This window comes from Manis pentadactyla, chromosome 14, assembly GCF_030020395.1.
Source record: "Manis pentadactyla isolate mManPen7 chromosome 14, mManPen7.hap1, whole genome shotgun sequence".
NCBI lineage: Eukaryota > Metazoa > Chordata > Mammalia > Pholidota > Manidae > Manis > Manis pentadactyla.
In genome coordinates, this window is record NC_080032.1 from 68,379,911 (window position 1) to 68,404,961 (window position 25,051).

A 25,051-nucleotide genomic window follows, 5' to 3' on the forward strand; every position below is an offset into this window, starting at 1 on the left:
CTCTTTGCGCTCTTTCTCTGCCCTGCTCCAGTTTGTGCGGTTACTGAGAAAGGAGATTGTGTACACATCTGTTAACCCAGCTTCTGTGTCTGCTGCCCAGAGAACGCATCCGCTGATGGCCTGGCTCTGACTGCCAGCATGGCTTGTGGTCAAAACATGTGAAGAGTTCGTTTGTAGTTCTTTATATTTACATTTTGAGAAATAAACAAGATCCTTTCCTCTTCCTGGCTCTTTATATATTAAGAATCAATTTGAGGTTCTTAAGTATCATCATTTAATTGAAATATAAAACTAAAGCAAATAGAGATGTCAATATAAATTTCTTAAGATGTATAAGCAACAGTTAAAAAAAGAGAAGTGGCTTTTGATATCTGTAAGGTAGGGAAAAACCCATCGAGCTCACAGGTATTGGAGCTTACTGTATTCCCATCCCTTTTTCGACACATTCAGAAACCCCTCGATAACTTGCAGCGCTCCCTCTCTCACAAAAGCGGGAGCAGGAGGAGGTGAGGAATGTTCAATATTTGACACATAAGTTTTAGGAAAAGGGCTGTGGGGTTGATTAGAGATTAAGATCTTCCGTGCACATGTAAGTGAATTTTTTACTGATGGTTAAGCATAAAGCAAGAAAAATCTGAAATCTGTGGAGTAAAGAAATGTCTTGTAAACATATAATCTGGGCCTAGTTTCCCTTTATCTTTTCAAAATCAGAAAGCAATTACACAGGAACCATATCTTTGCCCAAAGACGGGCAGTTGTTCTACAGAACTCAGGAGTATCAAGAGAAGATACACAATGTGTTCCCCTCTGAAGCTGGATGATGCACATTAGGAAACCGTCATGAGGTACTTTCAAGTCTACATGAAAACACACAGCTATATAAATATCCAGAAAGAATTAACTCCAGAAAAGTGAGATGAAGATGGGATTTCCCAATTTGGCATGCCATACAAAGAGATAAAATGATGTTGATACATATTATTTGGTGTGAATTGTTTTATTTGAATTTCTGCAGAGAAAGTGTATAAAAATAGATGCATACAAATATGCTAAACTCACCAGTGAACACATGCATTAAGTCAACATTAATGACATTCTTTTGTTGATGCTTTATAATTTCAGGTGTAGGTGTACAAACTTCATCAACTTTAAAACTTGTGGTTTCAAATGTATGAAAATTGTATAAGACACAGTTTGAAACATTTTACAGATACCAGAAGTAGATAATTAGCTATACTGTAAGAAGCAAAGGTACATTCTTATTACTACTGGACCTTCATTGCACCCTTCTCGCTCCTGGAAACATCTTTAAAAAGCTGTTGCTTACAGATAAAACGATGCTCTTTTTTGCAGGGTTCACCCAAAACGTTTTTGCTTGCACTGTATGTAATGCAGTTCTTTGTATTTACAGTTCGAAACAATGGAGATCTGTAATGAAAAATAAATTGTTGTATGGAAAAGGAAAAAAGAATGTTCAGGGATGGTTTTTTTTTTTTATTAAGCAATAGAACCTTTAAGAGCATTTGAATGAGAAATTCACTTGTTGAGTTGTAGTGCTTTCATTAAATAGCCAAGCTTTCACAATTTCAGAGCACAATACTTCATAACTCAAGTTATTACCTCAATAGTCAAGAACATTGAAGCCAGTGATTTTTAAAATTTTGCTATCAATATTAATGGTTTTGCAATATGATATACTTTGCTTCTATTTGGTTTAAAGATGGACTAATTTAGGCTAGGAATACAAATCAGAGCATAAAATTTGTCATTATATGATGATGCTAACCCATGTTTATGAAGGAAAATGAGATTCAAAGATTATAAATAAACATATAGGAGTAACTCCAGCATATTTGAAATATGGGAGGATACTGAGAAAATAATGGATTTCTTTACAGTTTTCCCTGGACCAGTTCCAGGAATGTGAGTGTCTGCACATACATGCCCAAATGTTTACACTAATGCAGAGAAAATCATATGTCTTTGGCACCTTTATGGTCAGAAGTACACTAACGTCATGTCACTTGAGCATGAACTTTGATGTTCTAGATGGGACTAAAATCATTACTCTGTTGTATCTATTCCCTTTACTCTGTTCTCATGCACTAGGGCAGGTTCTTATCTAGTGCTTCTTGACGGTACATCTCTGGCGAGAGCCACAAAAAAACTTATAAAGAACAGAGAAGACCTTGACTGCTGGAAACTTACAGATCTCGGGACAGAGCAGAGCCGTTCTCCCACACCCAGACGCTATGTTCTTCACTGTAATGGAGTCCAATCCAGTAAAAATATTTACTGGAGTTCATAAAATGCTGCTTGGAAACAGAAACAAACTGATTAATTTCATCAGAATCTACTCTGGGAATAATGTACTTTTAAGAAAGCCAGTGTCAGCATCAGATTCAGCCTTTCAATCACATGAACTGAAATCATTTTAACGTCTAGCTGAAGAGGTATGTATGGTCACTTCCTTCATATTTTTTTTCACTTACCAGGCCCATCCATTAGTAGAGAAAAAGATGCCACAAAATATCATTCCTTCAAGGAATGAAAAATGGTATAAAGGAAGCTGGAGATTTCTTGAAACACTTCCGTCACAGGAGATTGCCAATCAAATTTGATCCTAAATCAGAATCTTGAGTGACAGATTTCATGGATATAACATACTCATCCTATACTTAGCATGCATGCAGCTCAATAAATTTTTCACCTTTTCTTAAGAATTGGGTAATTTTTGTGATCAGACTCTCCATTTTCATTCCACATTATATCCCAGAGTGATGACAAAAGATATGTAATTACAAAAGAAATAGTAAATTCAATTAAAGAACTAACAATTACAAGGTTGTTTGGTTGGTTCTTTGAATAAAAATGATGACCTAGTATCTCATCTTTTAATTCTCTCTAAAAAGTTTTTTGTACTTTATCTGGCACCTATCATGATTTTTATCTCTAGACTATAAATCTTTGAGAAAGTTCATGTACATTTTACAGTGGTTATTTCAAAGTATAGGAAATCAATAAATTGTTCATTCACATATAACCATCCATTTACTATCTGATTAAAGGCATGAATAAAGTAGTCAGCTTACTTAATATGTTTGCCTATTTTTCTTTGACCAATAGGTCAAAGAAAATGTGAGAAACCACAATTAAATACATGCCAATTCATCTTCATTTTGCATCTGAAGTAAACTGGAATTCTGAGAAGAACAGAAATTCCTACTTTCTGCCCAACTTTTTAATTCATTAGAAATGAAGTAACAGTTGCACTGGTACCCAATCCACTTTTCATGGCAAGAACAGCAGCCAGAGCCTAAGAGAAAAAAAATAAAACATGACTGTTGACATTGAGATTCTATTTTTCAATGCTATTCACTCATTCAAAAATTATTTGTTATTTATTCATTTTTTTCTATGAAATACTCTTTGAGACTCTACTACCTATACCACAGTTCAGGGGATACTCACATGACCAAGCCAGACATGGTGTTTTTCTTCTTGGGGATTATATTGTAGAGTCAGAATTGTATTGTTTCCAATCACTTATTTTTTATAGTTAATGGTAATTTGGGTGTGCATACACAAGAAATTCGGTATGTCAAAACATTGTATAGAAGAGTATAATGTGAGGTGGTTGGAAAAGCCTTTTTGGGGAAGTGACCCAAATTTGAGCTCTACTGTGTAAACAGGAATAAACTAGATGAAAGAGATATTTAAAGGCGAGTATTTTAACATATTTCTTGAGTCAGAAAATACACAGTACATTGGGAGAATTCTAATATGTTTTTAGGATATTTTAATTTTCAAAATGAAGATGAATAAAAACAATTAGCTGGAAATCTGGTCATATGGTTTCCCAGTGATAGAGTTTTAAATATTTACTATCCTCGGTGATAAAGCTCATGACACATGGTAAACACTCAAATCTTTGCCTCATGAAGGACACCAGGTTGTTGAGTAGAGTGGTGATTAGCAGGGGCTGGAGGTGGGGGAAATGGGAAGATGTAGGTCAAAGGGTTAAACTTCCAATTAGAAGAAGATCAGTAAGTTCTGGGGATCTAATGCACAGCATTGAGGTTATAGTTAACAGCACTGTTTTATACACTTAAAATTTGCTAAGAGAGTAGATCTTAAATGTTCTCACTGCAAAAAAAAAGGTAATTATGTGACATGATGGAAGTGTTAGCTAATGGTGTGGTTAGCTCATCATATTGCAATATATGTGCATCATATCAACTTGTACACCTTAAACTTACAAAATATATGTCAATTATGTATCAGTAAAGCTGGAAAAATGCCAAGGAAAAAGAAATAAAGGAAGTTCCACATAATTACAGAAGATGTTAAGACATCTTGGATAGCATTTGGAAAAAATACATATTAGAAACTGGATTTAGAGCTGGCTTTCATTGGATTAATAGGGTTTAGAACTGCAGAAATCTCTGCACTATATTCTGAGTCATAGAAGAAGAAAAAGCAAAGATAAAGGAGATATGAAAGTAGGGGTTATAAGCAAACAGCTAATTAGAATTCTCTGTAATATATTTATGGCAAATTATTTTTCATTTGTTACATAAACATGAGCACTCATACAGGAAATATATGTCACTTCTGCTAACATTTTTCTTTTTACTTAAATATATAAATTTAAGTCTAGGCAATTTAATAATTTTTACATTAGAGAACAATGAAATGTGCCTAGTCCACAATTAGTAGGCAAACTTATATTACTAAGTGTAATATTCCATCATGCTTTTGTGTGAGAAAAGCAAAAAGTTGTCTATTTCATTCCCTACCAACTCTTAAGATTTTCCAAAATTTGGAACCTACCTCCCTGGAGACCTATGGTGGATCCTGGAGACAATGTTGGCTGAATACTTTTTTTAGTGAATGCTATAGGAAATGATCAGAAATTTACTTTATTAGACACAGGTATATGAAATAATATATTACACATTCATAAAATGAAACTTTTACTATTAAATGGTTTCATCATAACTTTGATCTTTGTATATAGACTTGCCTAGAAAAACTTACAATTTCTCAACAAAATTGCCAAAGTAGACATCAACAAAAGGCACATTACTCCTAAGACGCCACTGATCAATTTCCAAGGAGTGCTCTGAGAAGCTGTGAAGGAAGAGAGTGCCAGTGATAACTTCAAGAACAAACACAGAAGCTGAAGTTCTTAAAAGCAAAAAACTTTGAGAAAGAATCTTAAAAATTCTTTGGTTTGATAACCTGATCACTTTGCCAGTAAAACACTGGAAAATGAAGACACTCCATTCCAAACTACACCCAAACCAACATTTTTATGTGGCATACTTTATTCGTCAGTGGGATTTACCCACACGTTTTCTTCTTTACCAGCTCTGTCTCAGCAAAGTGAATTTACCGTCTATTGTTTTATTTGGCAAAGAAGCTTAGAGATCTAACAGGCACCAATTCCTGTTTTATGGGCTTATGTAAATGACATTTACTTCTATTTTCTCAACAAAAACACAAGATAATATTCCCATTAGGCAGGTGAGAAACCTTAGGATCCACTAATATTTTCCCAAGATATCAAAGCTGGTAAGTATCCAAGTCAGAAATCAAATGACAGTTTGCCAGGCCCAGAGTCTTTCATTTAGCACATTCTACCACTGTCAGAAAACTACTTGGCAGGAATATGCCCTTCTGCTAATCTCAATGCATCCTCTGCTCTGAGAAATGTCAAGCTGTTCAAAGGTTTGTAGCCTTTTTACATGGAAAGAAGACATAGGAGCATTCTAAATCTGGTGTGAAGAAAGGTTCTCCAACGAATGTATGGGTAATACTCTGGGGATCTGGGTTCATTTCGCAGTACATTAAATTTTGACATATAAGCAACCGCTTTTTACATGTTCTCATACCAAAAATGACTTGCTTATAGACATTTCCCCTAAACAATTTATTATTAGGAGATTAAACATTAACATTAGCATGCTCCCAAAGGGTGTTGTCATTAGCAACACCCCAGTGTGTCAAACTGTTTATCTGGGTGTTTTGCGGATATCACAACACAAATGGTAATATTTTTAAAACACACCTTTAAGCATTGTGTTGTTAATATTCAACATTCTCTATCTATTTCTATGCTAGCATGGTGCTGCTCATAATTTCACTGGAAATTCAGTTTCCATTCAGAATTTAGAGCTAACCCTCCCTGTCAGAAGCCACTTTAAGCCTATTGGTAAAGCTTCACAAAATCACTTTTCATTTGCAGAATGAAGTCAGAAATGGAAAGTGCTGACATGTGGGAAGTCTAAAAATGCCTGCTTCTTTGTTAAAGCACCACCTTGGAATTAGCCATATCCCAGAGATACACCTTTTCTGGCTATTTACATGTATTAATTTTATGATCTGGGCTGCACATACCTGCCATGGGAAGTCTTGGTCCAGTGCTGATGCAGGTAAGGCACTCTGTGTCTTGTTCAAGAATGGTGGGTCACAGAGCTGAGCTCGAGGCTAAAGAATCCAAAAGTTGTGTATGGAGAAATTTGTTTTAAAAAGAAAGAGAAACAAAAATTGTGCATTTAAACAATGCTCTTGAGTCTTCTATGGTGAGACATGGATGTGCACAATGAACAAGACAAAGTAAAATCACTAGCTTCTAAAATGTTCCGGAACCACAACACAGGAAATTCTTACTCTTTTTGTGTAATGTGAACACTTTGTCACAAAAGAAGGTGAGAAGGAGGTTGTTTTTTTTTTGAATGTTTGAATATCAAAGTCACCTTAAAAATTATTTGGAGAATAGGGGAAAATATGGGTAAACCAAAGGTAAATTTACTTAGTGCAATAACACATAGACATATAGACAATTCCACATAGAATTGTCCTCTTTTAATAATGAAAAATATTTGTTATTTACCTTGTGCCAATGCAGTTCAAAGCACTTGACATATGTTAGCTGTTTTATTTCTGAAAATGGCTTAATAATGAAGATACGTTAATATGCTCATCTTACCAATGAGAAAACTAAAGCACAGTAGAGTTAAGTACTTGACCAAGACCTCAAGTTTGAAACCCAGGCCTTGTCCAGAATACACATTGCAATATATTTCAAATCAAGCCTATCTTTCTGTGTCTATATACTTATTTTTAGTTTTCATTTCTTCTCTTTAGCACAGACTGGTGGGTAGTTCCATGTCTCATTCTGCTCTTCTGATCCGTGTCTCATGAACCCAGCTACGGAAGGCAAAGATCAAAAAGAAAGAAGCAGAGCGACTTCTCATTTTTGCCCCAAGTACACGCACGTGCACACCTGTGCTCTACGACTGCCTCGGCTGGTCCAAGCCCATGCTCCAGTGCCTCATGCACTAGCCTTACAAGCTTCTTTCAAAACTGACTCTCCAATGTTGTACAGCTGCTCCATTATCCTTATTTGACTAATAAGTTCATTATTATAATTTTTACTGTATTTTTATCAATGAAGAAAAGAAAAACAAAAAAGGACTATAGTTTGGTTTCTCAATCTCCATGAAGTTGAAGTTTTCCATCTTTAGGACTGCTTTTACTGAACCACCAAAATTGCTAAAGTATAAAATATAAAATATACCAGAGAATGTAAACATGAAAATTCCTTCATCCAGATTTCATGCAAATACAATTTATTAATGAGTGGGGCCCAAATTGTTTTTATACTGGGAAAATCTGGAAGCAATCATGTGTGAAGCACAGTTTCAAAACAAGAGACTAAAGGTTAATAAAATACTAAAATCAGGAAATTTTTGAAATAATTACCTCTATACAGAGGCATAAAAATTTTTTTAATAAATGCTTTCAATATATAAAACATTGTAATGTGATATAAAATACTGATACATATCACTGTCTTCTAGAGATAGTGAAATAAGCATGATTTATCAAATACATGAGGTCCAATGTTTATCACAGCACTATTTACGACAGCCAAGAAATGAAAGCAACCTAAGTGTCCATCAGTAGATGAATGGATAAAGAAGATATGGTACATTTACACAATGGAATATTATTCAGCCATAAGAAGAAAATAAATCCTACCATTTGCAACAACCTGGATGGAGTTGGAGGACATTATGCTCAGTGAAATAAGCCAGGCAGAGAAAGACAAGTATCAAATGATTTCACGCATTTGTGGAGTATAACTACAAAGAAAAAAACTGAAGGAACAAAATAGCAGCAGACTCACAGAACCCAAGAATAGACACAGTTACCAAAGGGAAAGGGACTGGGGAGGATGGGTGGGAAGGGAGGGAGAAGGGGAATAAGGGGCATTATGATTAGCCCACATAATATAGGTGAGGCACGGGGATAGATATACAAGTACAGCACAGAGAAGACAAGTAGTGACTCTATAGCATCTTACGATGCTGATGGACAGTGACTGTAATGTACCAGACACTGGACAATTATGTAGAAAGCAGAGCCGTCCTCTCAGAAACAAGTACTACATGTCTGACCCATCAGTTCATACATGCCTGATTGGAAACAAACCCAACTGCCCCCAGTGACACAAAGATTCATAAATTTATTTTTGCCTATGCAACTCTGGATGCCTTGAATTTTGAACTAAGTAAATGATGCCATCAGTCTCAAAATTATTTTATCTTATAAGAAAATAATCACATGACTCATTTTTCTCTGTCTTGCCCACTCCCTTATTCACTTATGAAATATGATTCACCACCAAACTGCATTCATCTAACTTAGGAGAGGTCAGAACATGAATGTGTTAAATAACACTTCCTGAGTAATTAGATATCCCATGTAAGACATCTGAATTCAACTTGTGAGTAAAGCACTGGGTACATTCTATAGTTTGTATGATCGGTCAGCACAGGTTTTGAATGCAGCCATAGCAAGAGCTTCTTTCTTAAAAGGATGAACTAATTTTTATATTCATACCTCTAAATTGTTTCCTCATATTATTTTGGAGATGTGAAAAAAGCTGTTATTTTAAAACATGATAGAAGTGAGTTAAAATTATTATGATTCAAAGAACTTTAATTGGTTGTTAAAGAAAATAATGGATAACAATGAAATTTCACTCTATATTGAAGCCATGTATTAGAATTATGACTGCTTATTTTGTCTCTAATCACTTAAAGCACAAAACATGAACCTAATATGTGTATTTAAATGACACGCATCTGGTAAGAACATTGAATACATAAACTTTATTCATGATTAAGACCACTTCATTCTCACATAAACATAGGTATCTGTATTTTATTGTTTAATAATGATCTATTTTTATTGATTGTATATTTTCCTAAGAGTTTTTAGTAACTTTTTTCTAAAAACCTGAATTTTATCCATTCATGCAATTTGTTAAGGTACCTCGCATCAGTTTTATAATGAGTATTTTAGGGTACAAGTATTACCCAGATAATTTTCTCAAAAGTCCTTTCAATGTCTAAAAATCAAATTAAAAGTATTCAGCTTAATTTGCAGTATTTTTCAATGTCTCCCAAAGGGAACCATGTGATACTTAATTTGAGAAAATATTGATTCACCTCTACTCTAGACCTGAAATACACTGGAATTCTGACAATCACAGAACCCCCAGCTCTCTCTCAAAAGTTTTGCTTCATTAGAAAGGTGCTGAAGCAAACACTTGAATCTGTTCCCAATCCACTGTGGAGCAGAATAGAGTCATGGAGGAGGAAGAGATGGCTTCAGAAAGAAATGAAGAAGAGACTCATTAAATTTGAAATTTGAGCCTGATCCTACAGGGTAAATAGGACTTGGAAATATAGAACTGTGGTTATTTACTGTAACGTGAGAAATAGATTACAGATATGCCTCAAATCAAAACCTAAATAAGAGAAAAAATTAAACGCATTCTCTTCTCACTTTTGTAAAATATGATGTGCAAATTAAAAATAAAAGCATGAAACAATAATTATGAGGCAATGTCTATATAACCACCACCACAAAAAATAAACATTTCCAGCACCCCTAAAATCTTTCCTCATTTAAACATACAGTTACTGCTCCCTCTCTCCTTCCAGGTATTACCAACGTCTTGACTGCTAACACCATTTGGCCTCTAATGTGAACTATAGTTTCAGTTTTGCCTGTTCTTGAAATTTATATAACTGTAACAATATAACATAAACTTTTGTGTAGCTTATTTTCTTCAAGATCTTGTGAGAGTCACCCAAGAACTCCATCTTATTGAAGCTGACTAGGCTAAAAGCAATTACTTTGGCTGGTGGATAAGACACATCAATTGTTTATATCAATTGGGCCCCAGTTTAAATATGGGGGTGGGGTCAACTTTACTATTTGAAAAATGAATAGAAACAAAATGAATAGTAAAGTTTATCTAAAGGAAATTTGAAGCGCTAAGCTTCTGGGAGGATGAAAGTTGGTAAATTGTTGATACCTTTCAATATTTTTTGTTTGGTTTTGTTTTTATTTTCTTAAGATAGGTCTTTATGAATAAGCCTACCGTTGATCTACAGGTGCAAGTTCACTTTGAAGCACCGCGAAAAGATCAGAGTGAATCTCTCCTGCACCAATTGTAATTAATTAGAGTCCCTTTTTGGGTGTGCTGTGTTGAGAAAGCTTCATGTCCAGATTCAGCAAGAAATAATTTTATAACAGATGAGCAATGACTTCCATGAGCTTTGATATGAAAACATTTAGCACTTCCACCATCTCTGAATTTACCATTTCTGATGTGGTGTGCACCTTTTGTTGTTGAATAAACAGCATTTGACTTTGGTGAGAGAACCATTAGTGTGGCTGAGACATAAGAAGGAAATGGAAATGAAGATACCTAGGGCTGATACCAAGAGGCTAAATATACCATCTTCTGTTAACCTCTTTTTTTTTCACTTTTTTTTTTAGGAGAGCAAGGTACAGGCTTTTATTTGGAGATAAAGTGAAAGGGCAGAGCTCCTGGCTCACGCCAGGAGGGGACAAGAGAGTCCTTTTCTCACTTTTTATTTAGAAATGAGTATAGTTGACAGAAAGTTGCAAAAATAATACAGTACAGGGAGCTCCCTTGTACCTTTTACTCAGTTTTCCCCATGGTAATATATAAGTAAAATATAATATCAAAGTCAAGACATTGACATTAGTACAATCCGTAGGTTTTATTTAGATTTTGCCAGTTTTATATGCACTCATTTGCTTCAGTGTGTGTGTGTACATATATGTCTTGTTTTATGCAAGTTTATCATATATCTAAATTGTGTAACCATCATCATATAATTTCCATTTTTATATTCTAGAAAATAATTACCAATTCTTTTGTTACTCTGAAGTATGGTTGTTAAAGAAAAGGCAAAACAAATGACTGAAACTTTTCCTTTATTTCTCAGTTTCCATTTTAATGAGTTGGTTCAGCAGGGGAAAATCTTAACATTTACTGAGCATATATTACATGCCTATTTTTGCACTTAATGTGAATGTCTCATTAGGTGTATGAGTGCACATTAACTGGATCAGTACATTGAATTTCAGTGAATTATTTTGGCATCCCACTATATTACTGCTGTAGACATTTATTAATACATCAGAAACTCTGTTAGGTTCAATACTTTCTTAGTAAAGACCACACAAGTATACCTAGCAATAGGAAATCATTTAAAAATCTCCCACCTCTGAATATTCTTAACCTAGAGTCAAAGATCCTGACAGTATTTTAAATGCAGTAGCCTGCTTCTTATTGGTCATTCAGTTACACCAAGGGAGCTTTCCTAAGAGGTGACTGGGATTGTCCTTTATGGGTCTTGCTCTGGCCATTCCTATGGAGCAGAGACGATCGCTTTGTAATCCAATCAAATGGGGAAACATTTGCCACTGGTAGACATGCTGATTTTCAGTTATTCAACACATTGTTTTGATTTGACTGATATGTTACACCATATCTTTGGAACTATATTACAGGTTTCAGACACTGCCTGTTGTTTTCACAAGGATGACGTTTTACAGTTGCAATTTTAACTGATAGTTGCAAATTCAATCATGGGTATCAACCAGAGATGTTACACAAGTTTCCCTTTTTTGTGTGAGGCTAGAAATGCCAATACACTTCAATAGAAAAAAAGAAAGTAACAACCAGAGGAACTCCTTCCCCATCAAAGAAATAAATAGATAAACAAACAATAAAACCAACTCTTCATCTGGTTCAGGAATAGCTTACACAGACTCAAATGAAAGAAACAAAACAGTGTGAACATTCTGAGTATTTTTAAATCTCTTCCAGCACCAAACACTCAAATAGCTAGTTTATAAAGTGAGGTGTCAACACACAGAAAAAGCAGCATTCAAATAATGGTGTCCTAATTGGTAACATGTATTTTGGATAAAATATTGGCATTTTCTGCTTGCTTAGGGTAGGGAGAGGTTTATAAAACCAGAGTGGAGAAAACGTAAAATTCGTTTCAAAATTTCTTAATTTCAGCCCTTTAAATACATCTCTTCTAATAAAGCGCAACACATGAGTCTTAAGAGTAAGAACCTCATGTAAGAGCTGCAGAGAGCTTGTTGACTGCAGCTGCGGCTTGTCAACCCCCACGTGGCCCAAAACAGTTTCTCTGTGGTGAGCATGAGGGGCCCTTTGGGTCCTCACTCTGATATAACACAGGAAGGTGACAAACTGGTCACTTCTTGAAGTCTAAAGCTCAAGTATTTTTACTAAGCATCATCAAAATAGCACTAAGCGTCTTTCTTGACCTTTAGACAAAAAATATCTACATTGTAAAGCTCTGTGGTTCATATCTGTTGATGAAATTGGGGTATAAAGAAAAGACAAGGGAAGTAGAAGGTCCCCTAAGAATGATAAGACACATCAGTACACAAACAGAAGATTATTTGAGTCAGTAAAAGCCTGTCAGTCTAGAGAATTTGCCTTTTAACTTTTGCACTAAATTCTCATCCAGTGAGACTCAATCAATACACACATTTCCAAGATCTAGTAGTCTAAAATGAATCTGAGAGTCATATAAGAGGATTATTGTTAAAATTTTATAGTTGATTCCACGGCTATCTTTTAAAATTTTTATTGAAGTATAGTTGATATACAGTATTATATTTCAAGTACACAACACGGTGATTCAACAGCTGCACACATTAAACCCTCACCCTAGCTAGTGCAGTTACCAACTGTCAACATAGGAAGATGTTATAGAATCATAGAATCATTGACTGTAATCTCCATGCTGCACATCCAACCGTGTGACCAACTTATATTATGTATGGGATTTTATGCCCCTTAATCCCATCTACCCACCCATCCCTCCCCCATGGTAACCACCAGTCACTTTTCAGTGTCTCTGAGTCTACCGCTGTTTTGTTAGTTTAGTTTTGTTTTATTTTTATACTCTATGAATAAGTAAAATCATATGGTATTTGTCTTTCTCCATCTAGCTTATTTCACTTAGCATAATGCCCTCTAGGTCCATCCATGTTGTTGCAAATGGCAAGACTTCTTTCTTTTTTATGGCTGAATAATATTCCATTGGGTATATGTACCACCTCTTCTTTATCCATTCACCTATCGATGGACACTTTGGTTGCTTCCATATCTTGGCTGTTTTAAAATTCCCCTACCTTTTTAGTAGAAAACTAGTCTATATTTATTTAGTTATTTGTTTGTTTGTAATGTGAATCAAGTTGACACAAAAATAAGTAATAGTTCAAGTGGTACACAGATTTGCCTCTCCCCACCAAAAAAGAAAGAAAAATCATGGTTGGTTCAAATACAACTGGACTCAATGATAATGATGCCTAGCATTTTATTTTCCTATAAATTGACAACATTTTCATAATATATATATTATATTTAATAATTATCTATAAAACAGACAATTTGGGGGTTTACTACATTGCAAAATTTGTTAGATATTTTGCATAATTTACCTCATTTACTCATTATAAGCCCTGTTATTGATAGTACTATTTCTTAAATAAAGATGCAGAGGATTATCAAGTAAATGTGCTCAAAGTCAACTAGCTAAGAGTTGCTGAGGTAAGATTTGCTAAGTTTTGTCTACCTCTAGGTAAAATATAGAGAGTCACTTTGCATAATTATATAATAATGTATATTATTTGCTTCTATTATCCTGGTTATTTTGAGTCCAACTTCTGTACTCACACTTTTTGATAGCAAATATATCCAACAACTTTCTGATGCCCCACTCATAACAAAATATCAGTTACAAAAAATAAAAAGGGATGATTGCCAAGGTGGGAGAGGCTATAGTCGATTTATTTCTAAGCTTTGGTCAACTTTTACTTTACATTAAGCTAAACAGACAAATAGTCTTATGAGGAACTAAAATTAGTAACCGCAAGGATGACAAGGTTTCACTCAGGAGTATTGCCTGCAAAAGAGGTAAAGGACTTATTAGGAAGGCCTATCCACACCTGAAATACAAAGAAAGGAAATATTATCCACACTTTGACCCCATACCTGCTTCCCAGGATCAGATATGGTCACATACTTCTAGAAGAGATGTGTCATGTGCTTCTGGAAGGCTATTTGTCCTTTGCCCTGATTGAAGAGCTCAACACAACCCTGAGTCACTATTCTAACAGTGCAAGAATTTCAGGAAATACAGCAGAGTGGCTGTACATAAATAAGAACTGGGCCAGTGTCCCATAGATTCAGGACAGGAAAAGAATGAAAACATAGACAAACATTAGCAAACATAGGAGGAGAGAGACCATTCTGGTGTGCATGAATGGATGCCATCTTGAAATACAACAGTGTTTCCAAATTAATGTCCATACAGTTATGTACGGCATTCATCCATCTTGGTGAGCTGAACCTGGGGAGTATGCAGTGAAATGCAAGCAAAGTATTTTAAACTTGCCAATATCCTGGCAGTGATAACAGTGCACATAGTTCAGGTTACACTGTCTAGCCATTAGCTCAAGTGGACCTTTTCTCACTAAGGACATGGGAGTCTTCAGTCAGCTACCAAGTAAAGCCCTGAAATAAACCTTCAGAGTTCCCTTTGTCCTGTTTCTGCCCTAGAGATCTATATGGTTGGAGAAAGACTAATCTATTCCCTTGTGAACATGGTTATTAGTTGATTCCTCCAATTATTTCAATATCTGAGACTTCAGGCAAATTTATTATCTGGCTTTACTTTTCATTAGATCCTCTGCTTCATGATTCTGTAGTCCCAAGATATAATTCCAGTGGTCTCCCTATCATTGATCATCACATTCTGCTGAATATTAACCATTTTTCTTCCAAAAGGAGATGCTTCCTGCTTCCAAAGTGGATGCAAAACATTTGTTCCACTTACAAAGGCCTTATTTCAGGAAAGAGCAGTTCCTGTCCCACGTTGGACACTAACTCACTTTCCAGTAATGAAATAGGACAAACACTACCAATTACATATGACATAAGTCAAGGAAACTCATGAAGAGTAGGATGCACGTGGTGCCCCAGACTCTAGTCATACCACAGAGAGGTATGTGGGGTTGGCACAGCTAAAGCCGTTGGAGATAGTACAATAGGAAAACAATATGATTTTGTTCAGATTCACATATTTATAAAGGTTGAAGACAGCAGGCAGAATCTGACTTGAGCTAGATTCACGGTCATTTAGTAGCCTAACACTCAGAAAAACACTTACTAGTAAGTGGGAAAAAAAGTCAATGGTAAAATCTTTATCACAGATATAAAAAAATTGGAGAAAAAACAAATGGTTACAAGATGACATTTTGGGTGACAAATTAGTGTTTACTATAGATTTTTTCTCACAGATCAATTTATATCATTTTGAGTATTTTTTAGCTCCAAATTTACAATTATGTTTAAAATACTAATAGCTTGCTAACTGTAAATTTGACACCCAACTTTTTGGAAATGGGAAAAGTAAAAGATGAATTTGTATTAGACTTTAATTTTGTTTCTGTTCATCCCTCTTCACCATTGTTTTCAGATTTTAATGAAATGAAAGGATAATTGAATGGCATAAAATAATAAGCCAGGCCAGCAATGTCAATAGGTATATGTTATTTTATAAAAGGCAAGAAATACTTTTTAGGAAAACATGGTGGTCCTAACTGGGCCAATGACAGTTTGAGATAAAAGTTTTTCCTCCCATTTGGTCTACTGTGTCAGGTATAATTCATGGCTTCAAGCTATTTTTGTTTTCATTTTTCTCCTGAAATTAGATGCACTAATTGCAGGCAAAATTCTACATTCAGATTTCTCATTGAACTGATTTAGTCTAAGTCAGCATAGTGATTCACATAGTATGAATAACACAGATTCATAGGCTTGGCCTTCGAATATGAATGACCTGGATTCAAAGCCAAGCTCCACCACTTTCTAGCTTGGTGATTAAATAAATAACAACTGCTAGGCCAGAATTTCACAGTTTATAATTATTATAATGTTTAAGTCATTGGTTTGGGGGATGACTAAATAAAATGATGCTTGTAAATCACAGAGCCTGGAGCAAACTATGCTAACCTACAAAAGAGAGATGGTGTGTTATAATTTATTCTTAATAATCAGATGAAGAGGACAAGTTAAATGCCAGAGATAGGACGGGATGCAAAATACACATGACCAATTCCCCCTTTGCATTACAGAGTGTGGCATACTGTAGATTGCTGTTGTCTCGAGTTTTCTTTATGTCAGATAAACAATAAGGGTTTCCCCCCACATTGTGGCCATTTCCCTTTCTGCAACAATTAACTGTTCCCTAGAAAACAAAAATTTTTTGAAGTCATTCAATGGGGATGCATGTTGTATTTGTGCTCTCTAATGGGGATACTGTTTCTCAAACTTTCCAGTTCCAGAGAATATGGACAGTAGAGGGGACATGAAAGGGTGCATAAGGGAAAATAAAGCAAGATTCTGAGGTGGAGCAGTGCAAGGCAGGTGAGGATCTGAGAACAGCAGTCAGAGCACAGGAGCTGGGGAGTAGGAGGTGAAGAGAGTACTCCGCTTTGGTCGGTGCAGTTCTGTCTGGATTTGGAAACCAGTTTTGGGGTTTTTTTTTTTCTGGACACCAGTGAAGAAATAAGGAAACTCAAGGATCAGGATAGTTCAGTATTTCTCTTCTTTTGAATGAACAGTGGCCCATTGATGTACTTTAATTTTGGTGTTATGGATAGCTCCTCTAAATGTGTTTTAACTTTATTACAATAAAAGTCTATTAAGTAATAATGTCCATAATAAAAGTACAAATAAGACTTTAAATTACTGAAAAGCTGAAACAAACTAGAACCTAAGCCATCCTGATAATCTAATATAACCCCTCAAATAGAGAATCATGCGATGTTATACTTTATGGTCAATAAGAGCTGGAGTTTGACAATATTCTATCAGTTTTCATAGTTTACAGAGCTGTAAAATACCTTAAAGACAGTGAAAGGCATATACATAGTTAAAAAAATAAATATGTTAACAAATGTGGGGTTTTTTGTTATGTTAAGATATAAAATGTAGAAAGTTGCCTTGCGTGTGTTCATGAGCTCCTCTAGGCTGAGAAAATGCTTCTACACAGTAGACAGTTTCCAGCCTCTACCCAGGAGCATTTTCTGTCATAGCAGTTAGCTACTTTAACTAAAGGTCACAGTAAACATGGTGGTTGAAACTATGTGAGAAAAAATGGTGGAGAGCTCTAACAATATATGTGCTTTTATTTTTCAAAGAAAAAGAACAAGTCTTTTTCTAAATTGGAGGTGCTCAAACATGTAAAGTCTCTGGACCTCTTTACAATTAGCTCCTGTAGTGGCTGCTGAAGGGATATTTCCAATCACCTCTGATACCAAACGCTGCATTGCTGATTTCTGTCTAAGGCATCACCACTGCTAATGATAAAAATGTACAACCTACACGGAGATGCTGGAAATTACATACATCTGTAGTAAAGATATTTCCCATTAGTGTAGAAAATGCCCATTTGGCCTCTATTTGCAAAAGAAACTGCTGGAACGAATGTTTCTGACATTTTGTGTGCTTATTGCACCATGAACCAAAAGAGAAAATGCTCTGTTACTATTTGCGTATTTTTTGCAACCTATCAGTGAGAAGTCTGAGAGTTGAGCCAGAGAATTTTCTAAGTAATTTGCATGTTTGCATATAGGTATTTATGTAACTAACACCAACTAATCCTTATTATGTGTCATGTACTCTTCTAAGTACTTTATAAGTAATAACTGTGTAATAACGGTACTGATCTCAGACCTACCTTTCCATTCTCCCAGAGGCTCTTTGATCCTACCTCAAATCTGTGTCCATTACTGCATATGGGTCTCTCTAAAGTTTTTAAGCACCTAAAATATCATGAGGTTCATTATATAAAGGACACTGTATATAAGCAGTTATGGCAGGCCTGGTTCTGAAAACAAATACACAAAAAAGACAAAATGTGTTCAGATTAAGAAATTGCTATAACCTCTTTTGTGCACACAGTTCCAGGTGTGCAGCAAAGACAGGGAGGGGAGGAAAACGGCGCCTGCCTTGTGCTTGTCTGTCTCAGGCCTGCCAGGGAAAGAAACAGCGGGAGCAGGGATTTTATCTGTCTTGTTGACTTCTGTGTCTGCAGCTCCTAGAACCATGCCTAAGCCATAGCAGATTTAAAAATAACCATCTATTTAATGAATGAACGTGTGAATGTACATATAAATGAATCAGGTGATAAGTAGACTGATGAAAAATTGAATGATGCATAAAAATAAATTGAGGTAGAAATCAATGCAACTTCTCAGCAAATGAAAATTATGGCATCTGTGGGATAATCTAATGAGAACAAGGTACACAGAGAATCTAGAAAAACAGCACAAAGCTAAATGAGATGGCAGTGCAAAGGTGAACTACCCAACAGTCAAAACCAGATTCTAATGGATCCTGATCAGATAATCCTTCTCTTCCCTTCAATGTGCTAAATGTGTTGTCAAAAGTCAGTAGCTTCAAGTGCGTGATTCTGTTTTTTTGTTAGATCTATAAACATGGGTAGTAGATTATGCACCCCTTTAATATTCATTTCCACCAACTAAAAGGTAAAATATAATTACATAGTTTATTAGAAATATGTTGTGACAATGGCTTAATGTGTAAACTTATAAAGCACTTAATGCCTAGAAAGTGCTCAAAACCACTAGGACATAGGACAGAGGCCATTCATTCTAGTAGTTTGGAGATTAAATTTTACTAGGGAAGTTTGGATTCTGATCTGGCCCTAGCCCTTTTGGTCAGACCTCGTCATCAGCTCAATGCATTTCATGTACATGCACAGGATACAATATTTCCAACCACAAACTTGTTACTGCTTGAAATAACATTTAATACCTACACTAGCCTTGATATGACCATACAACCTTGGACATGAGGTGAATGGGTATGAGGCAGAGGAAACAGCATGCCTGATAAAAAAGAACAAGAAGCTACTACAAAAGATACTGGAGACTGAAGCAGTTTACCTGGTCAAGGAACAGAAGTTGTAGCTGCAGGTGTACAGGAGACCAAAAGTGAGGTGTGCGAGCCTGGACGTAGTGACCGTTATACTTCTAACTGTTGTCTGTGTCATTATCACTTGAGCAAACAGGACCACAGGAAGCGACACTAAATTCAGAATCACTGCACCATTTACCCACTAAGAGGGGAGGAGGGCAGAAGAGTCAAACTCAGAGAAAACTAACATGACAATCAAAAAGCGTGGATTAGACTGTAAACACTAGAGCTGTATTTTACGTGAGATCTTTTTTTACCTGGATTTTCTTCTGATAAGAGTGGTTAGAGGTAGCATATTTTGTAGCTGGAAAAAAATGAGAAAGTAAGAACACTAAAGAACACTTAGGCTGCTATGGGGATATTATATGATTAAATAATATTATACAAAAATTATTAGGGTGTCTGTTTATACAAAACCTTGTGAAAGGAATTGTTTCTCCCAGAGTTCTTTCTGAACTGTAATCACGACTGAACAGTAATTGGAACAAAGTTTTCAAAACGGACAGCCAATTCACACGACAGGAAAAGAAAGCGAGCACATGGTAAAAATAATGCCAGGAGTAAAGGTGAATCAGAAGGTCATGATTGTGTTGAGTTTTAAAAGAAGCCACCCGTGCTTAGCAGGTTGTAGCAAGACACTGTCCTGAAATGTCAGTTTTAGCAAGAACACAATCTAAAGGTAATAACTTACCTTACAAATAGTAGTAAAGTGCTTTTCAAAGTAAGGAAATGTTATTCTAGTCCAGGATATCGTGAGATATTGCTAGCATGGTACACAGGCAGCACCAGTACAGCCTCCTCCCCTGCCTCCAGAAAGACAGAGAGAGACAGACAGACAGACAGACAGACAGACAGACAGACAGCAAGAATAGACCAGAGATTGTTCTACCTAAAGTGCTCTCTCATTATGTCTTTAAACATTTAGAACTGAACAATGATATGTAAGATACAAATATAGTCCCTAATTCTGTCTCCAAAATCCTTGGGGTGAAATGTATTTTAAAGTTCACAATTTTGTATTTTACAATATAATATGTGCATATACATGCATAAATTAACAATACCGGTACAATTTGGTGCTTCAGCCCATAACTAATCACATCTGTGTTTTCATAGCAAAATGTATTATATAAAAACCAGGGTTAGCTTAGCTTAGGTTTTAGAACCAAACTAATAAAAATATTTATAGATATTTGGTTTTCAGCACTGTGGATAAGTAGACTTGTATATCCCATGTCAGCGTAGGGAGTAAAGTCTACTCAATTCTTTCTTCAAGAACTTTTTTTCTAAAATCCCTTCCCTTCTTGCTGACCCTTCCACGCATGGGTCCATATTGATAACTTACTGATCCTACTGTTACAGTAAAGAGATGGACACGTAGATATAGGACAGGTTCAATGATTCTCCTCAAAGAATACCGTGTTAACAAGGCACCGGTCTGGGTACGAGGAGCATCATCCTCCAAAGGCTGTGGTTCTGTGCCTCGGTTAGATCCGGTCTCTCCCACTCTGTCAGGCGTATCCTTTCCTGCTCCTGGGCCTTCCCCTGCTCTGCTCATGTCTCGGGGTGCTGCTTCTTGCAAAATGCATTTCAGTCTCCACGGCCAATCAGCGTCCAGTCAGGTGCAGCCAACGGGAGCTACTGGCTTGGCATTTGGAAGGTAGGAAGAGGGGAGAAGCCTGGTGATTTGCTTTTTTTTCTCTGCTTCCGGCTCTGCCTCCTGCTGGGGCTACACATGCTGTGCGGTTTTAAGTCCAGCCAAGCAGCAGCGGCTTCCTCTTCCCAGCTCCCACCCGGCACCACCCACTGCGCCCCGGTTGCCACCATGTGCTCGGGGGAACCTCCAGCCCGGGAAATGGTGCCAGCTTGCTGATTCACTCATCGCTGTCTTCTGTCTCCTGTTTGTCTTCTCAGGCTCTCTGCCAGCTTGGTAAATATTTTCCTGTATTAAATTCCCCCCACTTGTGATCTGGCATGGGCTTTGTTTACCTCCTGGGCCCTCACCATGCACCTCCCTCCTTCCAGTAAAACCCAGACTCTTTGCCACTGCCTTGCCGCCCTGCCCGGTCCTGTTTTCCTCTCCCTCCCCCTTCCCGTCATCCCCTGTGCCCCAGGCAGGAAGCCTTCCTGCTCTTCCCCAAGCAAAGCCTTGGCCACTGTTTGTACAGCCCCTTCCACCCCCGCCAAAGGTCGCACAGGCTCCCCCCCTCATCTCGGCCAGGCCCACTCTGTGTGACTCCTGGGACGACCCTTTCTGAATGTGCGCGCACCTCATTCCATAGGATTTACAATAGTCCCTACAACAGAGGAGGAGGCCGAAGGCCCTTCGCAGGACCAACAACTGCAGCTCGAAATCTAAAATGACTCCTTATATTAAATGTATTCTTACAAGTAACCTTTATATTAAGTGTGCTTTTATTGGATTCTCTATCTCTATGGTAACTGTCTAATGATTATATAACACTCGATGGATCATGACTATAGCGTCTGCTGGAGGGATCAGATGGTGGCTGTGATACGTACAATGAACAGAACGGAGACACGTGACATTCAGAGGGCTTGGTTCTCACATGAACAACAGCACTAAGATAAACCCGGAAGATTAAAACCAGAAGAGTGACAGATTCTTGATACTTTCAGCAGATGTCAGATAAAAAAGCTTATATGTGGAAGCTAATCATTGTTACTTAGAATTCAAAATCCTATTCACATAAGCAAAACAATTAAAATATTTCACATACTGCCTGTGTAAGTGGAGGTCAAGGTTTCTCTCAATTTCGTTTAAACTTGTGTAGTTTTTTTCTTTTTGGGCCTCCCCAGAGTCTCCAATTATGTAGGTGGTTCTCAGATAATTGAGTTATTTTCAGTCACAACGATTTCAACCAAAGTTCCAATTCTATAGGATAAAATTATTACTGTGCAAATGTAACATTATTCTCTCCTTCCAACTTCAACGGAGTTCAGACTGAGAAAATAGCAAAGAAAAAGGGGCGTGTTTGCCGTTTCTCGGGGTTTCGGCAGTGACGCGGGCTGAGCCCGGGGAAATGCCCGCGGAGCCCTGTGGCTGCGGCTCCTCTGCCGCGGGCAGTGGCCTTCGCTGGTTTGCTGTCTAGTTCTGGCCATTCCCTTGAACTGAAGGCCCTGCACGCCCCTGCCAGGCTGGAGGTCCAGGGCCCCCCGGGGCTCCTCTAAGGCTTCAGCAGGGGCGCTCTGCCCCTCCCCCTTCCGGCCTCTCCGGCGGGGGACCCTGCCTTGTGGCTTCACCTTCCTGGCTCCAGTCCCCGGATTACTTGGCCTTCTAAAACCTCCTGTACTCAAATCTCCGTCTGCCTCCTTCTTATACAAATATTTGTGACTCCATTTCAAGGCTACCTGGAAAAAACCAACACACTCTCCCTACCCCACGATTCCTCTCTTCATTCATCACTTGTGCAGAGTCGTTTTTGCCATAGAAGGGAGTATTTGGTTTCCAGTGACTGTGACCTGGATTTTTCAGGGGCCATTACTCAGTTTACCACAGCATCCAAGAGGCCCCCAGGTGGCCCCCTGCCCCCCATTGGGCCCCTTTTAGCCCACAAGAAGCAGGAAGACAGAGCTCATCAATCCTGCAGGACAGGCCGTGTGTTCCCAGCAGAGCTGTCACTACTCTGTCACCACTGGCTACTGCAATGGCAGGATTTTGATATCTTCTCTTCCTAACACCGGCCCCCAGCCCGGCTCCGTGCTTCTCTGCAGCATCCTGTGCTCCTGCAAGCTACACTCTGAACAGCTGCGATGCTCAGGTTTCCTTGCCCTCTAGCTTCTGGCTTCTGGTTTCAGCCATTGTGAGATGCTGGCAGGGGTCAGAAAGTGAGAGGAGAAAGTGGACAAACTCTTTCATTCTCCAGCCTCCCCCTTGATTACCAGGTCCTGCCAGTGGCTGGAATCCGTCCCTGTGAACTCCTGCTTCTGACACTCCACAGTAGAGTACAATGTAATCATTATCCTGATGCCCTGAGCAGTGTTGCCTGGGAAAGACTTAGCTGAAAAAATCTATTTATTTTATTCATTATGAAATAACTGAGTTCTGATAAAGTGCTGTGATATTTTTCTAAGGTATTAGCTGCTGTTAAATATTTGTCATATAATTACTGATTAAATAAGCCATCTGTATTCTGATGTGGCACATGTTGCATTTTTTCAGAAAGGGTACCGGATTTTCTTCTGCATTTAATCCAGTGGTGTTTAAGCGCTGGGTATCTGGTCAATACACTGGAGGTATGTAAAGGTGTTGCTGACACATCCACTCACTGTACACTCCTCTGTACAGAATATTTTCAACCACAGTGTTACTAAGCATTTGAAAGGCATTTAGCACCTAGACCACTCTTGATGTTATTTGTGACTCTTGGGGAACCTCAGGGTAGTGATGGGAAAGGAGAATGATATTTATGATGAAAAATGAGATTTTATTGTAGAAGATATTAAAAGTAAAACCTGAGTAATTGGCCAAGACACAGTAAGTTTAGCTGAAAGGAGAAGGAAATCTCAAAACTGAGATTTATAAACTTGGATGTGGCGATCGCCACCACTGTAACCATCATATCAGTGTCACGAGTTGGACATTGACCATCACAGCCAATAACATCAACTTCAGAGTCATGACTGGGCTTTTCTCGGAAGGAAGGACGAATGAAAAGACATATAACAATGTGAAATAATATGAATTAAAATTAATAATACAAATTAAGAATCTTTAATGGAGTGAGAATGACAAATAATAACATAAGGATGAAAAAAATCACTAATGCAAGTCATATATAGACTATTAAATGTTATAATCATGTTCCAAGCATAAGTTTCTTGGAAATATCTCCTCAAGGGGATCTATTCAGGTAGCATATTTAGTAAAAAGAAATAATAGGTAAGTAAATGCCTATATGAGCACCTGTCATACCACCTATTTTAATAAAACAGACTGTTCTTTTTAATCTTGAACTTCACAAGAAAATAAAATATGATAGGATGAGGTTATTAGAAAGCACGTTCAGACATTTAACATTAGAGAAACAGAAATCTTCATATTTGAGAAGCATAAATTTTTATATTAGGGAAACAGGAATCTACACTGTGATAAAGATAATTCTTGAAATATGTGAACAAAACAGCCATGATTTGTAGAACATATTGAAAGAAGCAATTCATTCCTAGCAATCAGTAGCAAAAACCCTACATTTAAGTATCTTATATATTAGCCATTTTGAGAGGCTGTGCAATAAATGTGTCAGACTATAAATGGCCTGGAGAGGTGAGAACCTGTCAAGGATTATTTTCACAGGCCAAAATGTTGTGACCCGAGTGGGTACTCAAATTGGAATAAGTAACACTATTGCTTAGAAAAGGGCAGACAGTATGAGTTACTACTGATGGCTCCAAGAGCAGATCAAATAGCTGATGGAATCAGCCTGCTAGGAGTGGGTGGGCACAGTGCCCTGGGCACTGGAGTCCCTCCTCCGCCAGAAAACAATAGGATCAACTTGGGCAGGAGTCACAAGTCTGGCATGCAATGGGAAGTAGCCTCTGAATCAGAAACAGAGTCCTCTACTTTGTGCTGGTCTGTGG

At 37.3% G+C, this 25,051-nt stretch overlaps 1 protein-coding gene across 2 annotated transcripts; it reads right to left on the bottom strand.

Moving 5' to 3' along the window:
* Positions 1-978: 978 nt before the first annotated feature.
* On the bottom strand, positions 979-20,988 carry LOC130680658 (natural killer cells antigen CD94-like). Of its 2 annotated transcripts, XM_057491715.1 has the most exons (9): positions 20,869-20,988; positions 19,708-19,754; positions 19,420-19,592; positions 6,403-6,492; positions 5,041-5,133; positions 4,834-4,896; positions 3,165-3,316; positions 2,209-2,312; positions 979-1,428 (listed from the first exon to the last, which is right to left on the bottom strand). In XM_057491715.1, exons 4-9 carry the CDS (start codon positions 6,407-6,409, stop codon positions 1,266-1,268), a joined length of 582 nt encoding a protein of 193 aa, XP_057347698.1. In that variant the 5' UTR covers positions 6,410-6,492; positions 19,420-19,592; positions 19,708-19,754; positions 20,869-20,988; the 3' UTR covers positions 979-1,265. The 2 variants fall into 2 exon arrangements, with proteins under 2 accessions (XP_057347698.1, XP_057347699.1); XM_057491716.1 differs by lacking the exon at positions 20,869-20,988 and having other exon boundaries at positions 19,708-19,943.
* Between the last annotated feature and the right edge of the window lie 4,063 nt (positions 20,989-25,051).